This window comes from Crocodylus porosus, unplaced genomic scaffold (genome assembly GCF_001723895.1).
Source record: "Crocodylus porosus isolate Cpor-Errol unplaced genomic scaffold, CroPor_comp1, whole genome shotgun sequence".
NCBI classification, from domain to species: Eukaryota; Metazoa; Chordata; order Crocodylia; family Crocodylidae; genus Crocodylus; species Crocodylus porosus.
This window is the reverse complement of record NW_017728907.1, coordinates 31,561,998-31,572,442: the sequence shown is the minus strand read 5'-3', so window position 1 is coordinate 31,572,442 and position 10,445 is coordinate 31,561,998. Positions and strand designations below refer to the sequence as shown.

Genomic DNA, 10,445 nt, shown 5'->3' with positions numbered 1-10,445 from the left:
GGGACCTGTGGCAGGGGCAGGACAAAGCCATGCGTGGCTCGTCTAAGCGGGGGATCCCCCTTACTGCATGCACCCCTCAGAAGTGGCATTGAGGGGTATGTACCCATCTAGCTTTATGCATGGGGCAGATGCAGGCTGCCCGCTGTGGGCTCAGGCCTCTCCAGTCTGCTGCCTTTCCCTTGGGAGTCCTGTGTTGGCCGTGCACACCTGCCTTTCTGGCACCAGTGGGCATGGGGATGCATGGCCCCCATTGGGCTCCCAGGACATAAGCAGCAGAGCGGAGAGCCCTGAGGCCGCAGTGGACAGCTGACAGCCACCCTCACCCTGTTCAGTTCTGCCCCCTTAAGTGTCCCTGCACTTAAAAATGGTGGCGGCAGTGCTTGAACTAAAGTTAATTCAACAAGCTTTAGTTCACGTGGCCTCGCCGCCATTTTTAGGAGCTGGGACTCAGATACATGTGACACCACAAGCCACACCACCAAAATACAATGTTTATTTATGTCATTTGTCTTCACGTAACCAAATCAATTATCAGATCAATATTGGCTGATATGGCTGGCTAATAATTGACTGTTGGTATGGGCCAAAAAAGATCTTTATTAGTGTACCCATGATATTTTCCAGATTCCATTGTATGGAAGGAATACATCTAGAGAAGCTTGCTGTACTGGCAGGAATGGAAGTCTTCCTCATGGGACCTTATAAATCTGAAACTGGTTTATGAAGAACTTTAGAATTATCTGAATAATAGCAACCTGACTCATCACTATGAGAGAGTCTTTTGTAACTCTGTTGCATGTCTCCTCTTTGCCTCCCTCTCCCCCCACAAAAGTTAAATTATTTTAATACATTACAGGCAACCCCCACTCAATGCTGTTTTGCTTAGCTCTGTTTTGTTATAGCACTCATTTAAAATTCATATCTGATTCCACTTAGTACTGAGCCAGTTTAGTTATAGCGCTCAGTGAAGCAGTGGCAGTGAGAAGCAGCAAGTGGGTGGGTAGGTGTAAGCATGGGGCCTGTGCTGGAGCCTGGGGCCAGAGCCGGTGGCGCCCAAGCCTAGGGCCAAGGCAGCAGGAGCGCGGGGCCCAGGCTGACACCTGGTGTTGGAGAGGCCGGCAGGCAACAGCGAATGGCTGGGCAGGCGTGAGCATGGGGCCTGCTCTGGTGCCCAGGGCCACAGATGGTGGGGGCCCAGGGTGGGGTGGCAGGAGCATGGGGCCTTGGCTGGCATGTGAAGCCAGGGTGGCTGGGGAGAAGTGGTGGCAGCAAGTAGCAGCAAGTTGGCTGGTGGGAGTGAGCATGAGGCATGTACTGGTGCCTGGGGCCAGGCCCAGCGGTGGCCCAGAGCAGGGCGGCAGGAGTATGGGGCCTGGGCTGGCACATGGTGCTGGAGCAGCTGACAGGTGGGGAAAAGCAATGGTGAGTAGTGACAAGTGGGTGGTAGGGCATGAACTTGGGGCCAGGGCTGGCGGGGGCTCGGAGTGGGGTGCCACTAGCACGGGGCTCCGGCTGGCACTTGAGGCCAGAGTGGCTTGGGGGGGCGGGGGTTGGGAGAGGCAGCAGTGAGAAGTGACTGCGTGAAAGGGTGGTAATCGATTATATTAATTTACATTCATTCCACCAGGGAAATAAGTTTGGTTAACACTGTTTCGCTTAGTACTCAGTTTGTCCAGAACCAATTAAGAGCACTAACTGGGGGTTGTCTGTGTTTACCCAAATCCAAGACAACTTTGAATTTAAGATTCCCTACCCCATCAGATTCTCTGCTTGAAAACCTATAAACTTGTTATAATTTTCCATGTATAGAATCTTGTTATTCGAGGGTTGTCTTAAATTCAGCCTTCCACCTCCCCCCCTCTGCTGCACTAGGGAAAGCAGTGGTGGGAGGGGGAGGCAGCTGGAGTGTTCTGACCTCAGCCCAGTGCTTGCACACTCTGGTGACTGCCCCACCAGGGTGTTTCCATCCCCTGGTGCCTTGTTAAATGAGGGAGGCTAACCTTGTCTTGGATTCAAGCAAATATGGTAGTACAACTTGTAGCTTACTTCAGGAGTATTTATTAAATACAATATATATTTTATGTGTCTCTGAAGAAAACCACTTGGGCCTATTATGAAAACCAAGGGCACGACTGAGTAGCCAACTAATTTAGTGCTACTGGGTTTTTCTTCATACTTGGCATTTAGCAGTTTTACCCCAGATCTAGCTTCTTAAACTCTGATAAACTAGTCCCAGTATCCTAAAACACATAATTGAATTGAGTTAATTCATAGTAATTCAAGTATTTTAAAATGTTGTTGTTTCTATTATTTTTATTGAACTTTATTTGCTGTGATTTCACTTTTTAAATATTACTGGAGCAAGTTACACCTTATCAAAGAGGAAGAGAAGGAACTTATGTTCAACTGCTGTTTTGTTTGCTTCTATCTGTCAGGTATGTTGATACAAAAAAGTCAGGTGATATGATCTTTGAAGACCTGTGTAGGCTGAGTAGTGAAGAGTCTATAATGTTTCTGAATGTTTTTTTCAGTTTTGTTCAATTAAACTGTTTTCTTAATTATGATCTAATTAAAATAGGTTTACGCTGGAACAGTGGCAACTCATAGGATTATGTTTTCCTTTTGCAAGTTTTAATGTAATTTAAACTACTTGATGGGTAAAATAGAAGATAGAATCAGCAAGCTTTTGAGATTTTTGGAAGGTGGGGGTGGGAATTTAGAAATCTTTTATGTAAAAGACCTTGAGAGAGAGAGTAAGCTTGGCTGGCCAGAATAGATTTAACATTTCATCTTGTTTATTATGCTGAAGGCAGGGTGGGGATTTTTCAAATTTGCCAGAAATACTAATATTCTTGCTTGTGTGAGAGAGGGATTGCAGTAGAAATTTTGACTATATGTGTTGTGCATTTATACTACTTGGGACCATGTTCCCTTGTTAGTTTAAACAATATGTTTATTGTTGAGAATGGAGCACAATCCAAAACATACTTGGTGGTTTTCTAAGAGTGGCATAGACTCTGTGTCAAAGCCAGCACAGACTAAAAAGTCTCAGTACTTACAGGAGTGCCCACATACAGCAGTTTACAGTCAATACTAAGATTCTGCACAAAAGTGACATTGGTGATTAAGTAATTGGTACTCTTCCATCTTAGCAGTAACTCATTGACCTGAGTTAATGTGGAGAACATTGGTACTGTTGGAAGTTGGGTTGAATTAAGACCTAAAACTGAAATAATAACTTCTCTTGGACACAAAAAATGCAGTGGCGTATCCAAAGGAAGTGAAGCCATGACTTTTCTTAAACTTAAGACCAACAAGGATGACTCTTCCTTTTTCTCAAAAAAAAGAGGCACAAAATGCTACTTGTATGTTACTTACCTGATCTTTCCTCAGTTTTCCAGCTTGGATGAGTAGATCTATGACTTTGATGATTATTAAGTGAAACCTCATACTTGAAAGGGGAAATAATTTTTTTTTTTAAATAAGTCCTGCTTTAAGCTTACATGGGCATTTAACTTAATGTTGGGAGAAAAAAACTTATCATTAATAATTCACCACTAACTTGGATGTGGATTGCAACTGTCTAAGAAAAGAATAAGGAACAATATATGTGATGGCTCTAATTCCATTCCAAATCAAGAGGAAATATTTCACCTCAGTTTTTCCTTGCTTCCCTAAATGTTTCTGTTTTGTTTTCAGGGTTCGCTTATGTTATAAAGAGGCTCAAAATGAAAACTGCCAATTTCACATGCAGGAGAATAGGTGTGCTAGCCTTGACATTTTATCTGTACTTTTTTATTTACCTAAATTTTGCTTGTAGATTCATTGGTATACAGTACTTTTAACATTTTTATCCTGAAATATGTATTTGGTGTTGAACAGCTCTGGCTATCTCTCAACTTGTGGCTGTGTTTCAGTGGTGGATGAAGGGGTGTGTGTAGTTTTTGGAATGAGAGATGCTATGTAAATATACTATGTTACCTAGATTTCAATTATTTGGCTGTCACCTATTGGAAGAAAGAGAATCTGCCCAATCTGAATAGTTTTGATAATGCTAGTGTAAGTCCTCCTAAGGGTTTGCCATGTCAAGCTGACATTTTAATAACAAGATTAAAATGACAAAATAGAGAAACACCCTCTTACTGTCTCTTTCTTTTTAGAGAGGATCTGACGAACTTCTTTCAGGCAGTGTACTCAATAGCCCGAACTCTAACATGAGCAGCATGGTAGTTACTGGTAAGTGATGCCCTTTCAAAAACAGAAATCTATCATTTAATCTCAAAATCATTTCCTATATATGTGGAGAAAATAGTAACAAAGTCCATCCTGCTGAATGAGGGTAAACTGTTGGCATGAACCAGACTTTTAACATTGCTGTGTCAGTTTAGACATTCAAATACCTCAGAAAAGTAAATCTATTAAATGAATGGCAAATTAGAGAAGATGAAGCAGTTACATGTGGCAGTACACAAATGGCACATGAAAGAAATTGTGCTTCAGTTATTTAGCTCTCCTCAAAATAAGGAATGATGAGCACCAAACAGTGGTAAAAGTGGGAGTTGAATTATGTCAACTGTAGATATTCACTAGTCTGGATATTGCTGCTTGGTTAGCCTGTCCATTTCACAGTGGTGGAAGAAATTTTGCAATGGAGTCAAAAGGAGAGAGAGAGAGAAACCTCATACCTCTTCATTTAACACAAGAAGTGCCATACTGGGTCAGTCTAGTCATCCATCTAGCCCAGTGTCCTGTCTTTGACAGTAGCAGAAGTGGAAGCTTTATAAGAAGAGCACTGAACCATGTATATCTAGGGTAATCTTCCGTATTCATTACCCTGCCTGGCATCATTTAGAAGTGGTTTAGAAGTGTCAGATAACTCCAATTGTTCTGTTTTAATGGCTATTAATAGATCAGTTGTCCGTTACTTTTTCTAGTCCTTTTTTAAACCTGGCTTATACCATCTGCCTTTGCAACCTCCTGTGGTAATAAGTTCTACAAGTTAACTATGTGCTGCATAAAAAAGTACTTTCTCTTGTTAGTTTTCAACAGCCTCCTTCTGATTTCAGTGGGTAAGCTCCCTAGTTCTAGTATCCTGGGACTCTGTGAATAACAGTTTCCTATACACTTTGTCCATGACCTCTGTGATTTTTTTTAGACTTCTGTCTTCTAGCTTTCTTTCCACATTGAAGAGACCTAGCTTTCGTAGTTTGTCTTGTTATTGCAACTGCTTAATAGCCCTGATAATTTGTTTGCCCTTCTCTCTATCTTTCCTAATTCTACTATATCCTTTTTGAGACGCAAAAACTAGAACGGAACAGAACTGACCAGTTAGACAAGTGATTCCCATCCAGGGTGCCACCTGATCTTTTGAAGGGTATCCCAAGATGTGAGGAGATAAGTAGCTAAACACACACTCAGGCTTGTTCTTTTCTAAACAGCCCCCCATCCCTGCTGCCCAGCACCTCTACAAGGAGATAAGCATAGTAATATATAAATTGGGTTTTAAAAGTGGGTGCCACTCAATTTACAAAAGTTATGGAGGGATGCCTCCTTGAGTCTAATGAGAGGAGTGCCTCAATTCAGAAAAGGTTGAGAGTCATTGAATTGGACTGATGCAAAACAAACTGAGGCAGTTTTCTCTGTCTCAGAGAGAGCAGCTGTAGACTGCTTATTAGGCGTTTATTTCTTCCAGTAGAAAAATAGCCTGGGAGTTGAATTGTACAGATGTTCCTCCAGTCCCATGGCTGGAGAACTTCACAGACAAGCTCTCAGTCAGGGAGGACTGGAGGGATGCTCCTTGGGGTCTCCCTTCTTCCCCCCCTTAGTGGAACCCATTAATTGACCCCTCTTTCCCTGTGCATTCTTCAGCCTGGGATTACCCCAGTCTTCAGAAGGCACAGGAGCTTTTCTCTGGGCTCCACTTCTGTTGATCCATAGGAGGACTTAAACCAGGAGAAAGTGTATAGACATTCTCCCTGATACAATTTAATCCTCGTTGTTCCCAGGCTGTGTTTCTTTTGGATCAGCCATTTTTGCTCCAGGAGAAATATTTTGAATGTCTGTATGCTTTTGTTTTCTATCGGGACAGTGGTAATTTATCTGGTAGAAACTGAGCATCTGTACATCGCCTAAGTTTCTTGCAGAGCAGTGGAGTGTGGTGTTTTTTTTGTCAGACTTCTTTAGACTCCAAGTAAACAGGCTTTTTGGTACTAGAACCTGTTCAATTTTCTTATCGAGCAACTGGATCTGAATTTCTTATAGCTGTCTCAGGTTACATATCAGATGAGCCTTTCTCAGTTTGCTTTTTTCCATACTTATCACCAGGGATCCTGGTTTTCTCTGATTAAAAAAATCGCAAATTCTGTGGCAAACTCCAAAATCCATTATTAAAATTAACCCCCCCCTGCAGCTCATGCCCCTCACTGCCCCAAAGCCTCCCCCCAGCCCTGCTGGTGCCCCTCACTGCCCCCAAAGCACCCCACCCTCAACTCTGCTGATGCCTCTCACTTCCCCTGCAACAGCCCTCCCGCCCTACTCATGCCTCTTGCCGCCACCCACAGCCCCTGCTCCCCAGGCCTGCCAGAGGGGGCCCCCAGCTGCCAGGGCTATGGGGCCAGGGACGCAAGTCTACAGAACCCTGCCCCCAACAGCTGGGGCCAGCTCCTGGCTCCCCCCCAGCCCTGCCGGACAGGTCCCCAGCCCCCTGTAAGCCCCACTTACTTTACAGGATCCAGGAGAAGTGTGAGGCTGAGCTGAGCTGAGTGAAGCCGTGGCTGACAGAGTGTGAGGCCCTGCCCTTCCCTAGAGCGCAACTAGCCTGCAGAGCTGTTTGCAGAAACAGGGAATCCATGGGTTTCTCTGCTAAAAGGAGAAATCCACGTTTTCTCTGACAAAAAGGGGAAATCCATGGTTTTTGCTGTTTTCCCATGGGAAATGGAAAACCCAGATCCCTGCTTATCACTCTACATTTTTCTAGTCTTCTGGCATGGCAAGTTTGTTCTGTGAGACTGGCAGTGAATTGACTGACTAGTTGGAATTACAAAGGCATACCTCACCACTTTTATAATGCTTTATAGATTCTCTTCACAAATATAGGGAGATGGCTTAGTAGCTCATACTACTAGTAGTCTCTATTTCTGTTGCTGTAATTCTGCATTAAAAAGTTAGTAAGGGAGGGAAATGTCAAAACTATGGTTATAGTTTTAAAACCACTGCAGAAGGTTTGTAGATCATTTTAGCTCAAAGGAGTGCTCTTAAATACCAGTAGTTCTTCCCAGTCTATTCTTGATTTTGGAGGTGGTTCCATTTTCATTTTCAGGTGCCCTTTGAGAAATGAGGTATTACCACACCAGTATGTTTGTGTTACACAAAAAACCTTGACTCTGCTCTTTTCTTTAATTGTTTCCATCCTCTAGGCAAAACTAAGAGTTTTTCTTGTATTTCTAGGAGCATCCAGGCCAGCAGAACTAAATCAAAGATAGGACTAAATTTGAACAAAAAATTACTGTGCTTTTAGCTGCATTATTATTTAATGTTTCCCTTTAAATGTAAAAGAACAAATGTCATAAGTTTTAGGCCCCTCTAAAATCTGTTTTGTTTGAATGAAAAATCGAATTGTTCCCTTTTTTCTTAAAATTTAATCATGCCTACATTGCCCTTAAAATCTACAATCTGTTGCAAATGACTTTTACCACGCTGTTGCATTTAAAGGAACTTATGGTCAAGATTTTCCTGTGACCAGGAATTGTTTTTGGTACCTAACTAGAAACACTTTGTGGAAGTTTTATAAGAAATGGGTTCTGAACATTTTATGAAAATTGGCTCCCTTCAAATATCTCCATCTAAGCACCCAAAATTTCATGTCAGTTTTGAATAATTTTGGACCTATCCTTTATTTTATAGTAAATTAGCTTTAAGTAACCATGACCTGACTAATTTTTCTTATTCCAGTCTGCATCAGTTGCTCATATTAAATCTAGTAATGGTAGTAATAAATCTTTATACTGAAAGAAGAGGAGGGAAATGAAAAGTAAACCGCAGTGAAGATCTCCTGAATGAAGCAAAATAATTCATGCCTTTTTCTGATGGGCATGTCTCTTTTTAAAAAAAATAGGAAATCATTAAATCATGGCAATATGTTTCCTTAGGCCACCTATATTATTAGACATGAACATCTCTGAATAGGAAACAGGCGAAAATCCAGGTCTTGTCTGTTAGATCTGACCAGGCAATCTTTGTGGATGTTGTTTTTCCTAGAGCCAGGAAGTATTTTTTTTTTTAAGTTTTGCAAGTTAGAGGTCAGAACCCATTCTTCTTTGAATACCTGTAAGGTACAGTGAGGAATAATTGATTCAGAAAGGGAAACAAAGTAAGTTTGAGACATTTCTCCTATTTCAGGAGCAGTTCTGCATTAGGCAGATTCTTTTTAAATATCACCTACATGTACTTTTGGTGAACATGTTATTTTTTCCTCTCCTCTTGCTTTGTCTTTACCTGTTGAATTTGTATATGAAATAATTTTAACTGTGCAATCATGAGTTAGAATTCTTTCCCACTCAAAACATTATTTTGATGAGTTGTCATTAATTTTCTGTCAGTCCTTTAAAGAAAAGATATAAGCCTTGATCATTTTGTTTATAAAGGAAGCATATTTTAAAACAAAAACTTCAGTCTGTCAAAGAATGACTTGGCTCTGCCCTTTCATTGTCTGTATTGCTTAAGAGTTCTAATTTCAGTTTTTCAAGAGTCCTGGACATTATTTTTGGCAGTGCATGGAAAATAGCGTCTGTGCATAATTTTGTCATTTTTATCATTGGTTAGCCTGTTATTGTTGAAGTTGATACTGTAATGGAAGCTAAAGAAAGAAGATGTATTTCTATAACCTGGATGTGTCCTGATTGATGACAATTTCATTAAAGAACTTTGAAACACTAATGATTCATAATAACCCGTATACTTTTTGTTTGTTTCCGTGGTTTTTAAATCATCCTTCTCTCAGGTTCTGTAAGCACTCAGATTTTTGTAGAATTGTAAATAATAGTCCAAAAATGCAAGACAATAAATTTACTTCATTTTAAATGAGTATCATCTTCGGTTTATTTGGGTGAAACATGCCATGTTTTCAAGGAAACCTGAGGTTCTTTAATTGAAAAAACTTTAACCTGTTTATAATCTTCAGGTGGCAGTCCTCCAAACAGACATTTCTTAAAAACCAATGCTGAGGTTTTCAAAAGAGCGTTAAGCTTTCAATCCCACTGAATTTGAATGGTTGCTGGGCACTATATTTCTGTAGGCTTTTTAAAACCCTGGTCCCAGTTCTTTGTTAATGGAAGATGAAACATGTGAAAGATGGATAAGATGGATATCTCTTTTCCTTAGAGAAGCCGTTTTCTCCCATTTTTCTTTTAATTGCCTGAGAGGTGTGCAAAATAAAACGGGCAAAATATTTTTTACTTCTGTAGCATCATTATAATTGTCTTGGACAGTTGTTATTCAGGTTTATGTAAGTAGGGAAAAAGTCAACATTTTGCACTTGTCTCTTCTTTGAACCTATCACATTTAAGAATTTGAATTGGCTGACCCTTGAATAACTGGCTAAAAAGTATTACTTTAAAAAAATCTGACTGGTTTGTACAATATAAGTGAATTCTGATGCTATTTCACAGACCTTTGCCTAAATAGATATCAGACCTGGTGTTTAAGATGTCCTCTAAGTAGTTGCTTTTTTTCTTTTTTATAAAAAGGTTAACCACAAGGAAAGTTCTAGACCTTTGAATAACTAGGGATGAATTCCGTTTGAATTTTGGTGCTATCTTGTTTGTACACCCCTACATCTCCCATTTTCTCCACTTGTGTCACTTTCTTGCTGTCCTTGACTCTAGAGAGTTAAGGATTCTGTTTATTTTAAGATATGAAACATTTAAAAAATAGTTTTTAAAAGTGGTTTATGAATCCTGTGGATGAAAATCATTATGTAAACGTTTTAGCAAAAATCCCAGATGCTAGAAAAGATTGCTAAGGTTGAAAATAGAGGCTTGGAGAAAACGGCTTCTCTAAGGAAAAGAGATATCCATCTTATCCATCTTTCACATACTTCATCTTCCATTAACAAAGAATTGGGACTTGCCTTTGGTGAATCCAGGCTGACTCTTCCTAATCACCTTCTTCTCCTCCAAATCAACAAAGGCAGAACATCTCTTCAGAAATGCTTAGTTAAGTTTGAAGCTCAAGGCTCTGATATTGAGCAGAAGTTGATGACATTGTTATGTCTTAAGTTCTGTTAAAAGTGCATGTAAAAAAGCTTTTAGAGAAAGTACTTTATATTTTGAAATTAACGTTATCCTTTAGCCTTACTGAGGTTGGCATAATATTCCGTTCTTGCTTTTTCTTCTAGTCTAGCCCATGTAGTCGTTGGATTCAGCCTGCAGATGTGGGGCTTTGGCAGT

The 10,445-nt window shown here is 40.6% G+C and overlaps 1 protein-coding gene across 6 annotated transcripts in view; it reads left to right on the top strand.

The window, feature by feature from the left end:
* PTBP2 (polypyrimidine tract binding protein 2) overlaps positions 1-10,445 on the top strand; it is a 106,743-nt gene that overhangs the window by 26,019 nt on the left and 70,279 nt on the right. For 4 of the 6 annotated variants that reach the window (XM_019531051.1, XM_019531049.1, XM_019531052.1 and 1 more), the window contains exon 3: positions 4,161-4,236. The exons of 1 other annotated variant lie outside the window; for it this stretch is intronic. In XM_019531051.1, coding sequence (XP_019386596.1) covers positions 4,161-4,236 — 76 coding nt within the window. Of the gene's footprint in view, positions 1-3,699; positions 3,763-4,160; positions 4,237-10,445 lie in introns of all 6 variants that reach the window. One more of the 6 variants, XM_019531053.1, reaches the window with a different exon arrangement.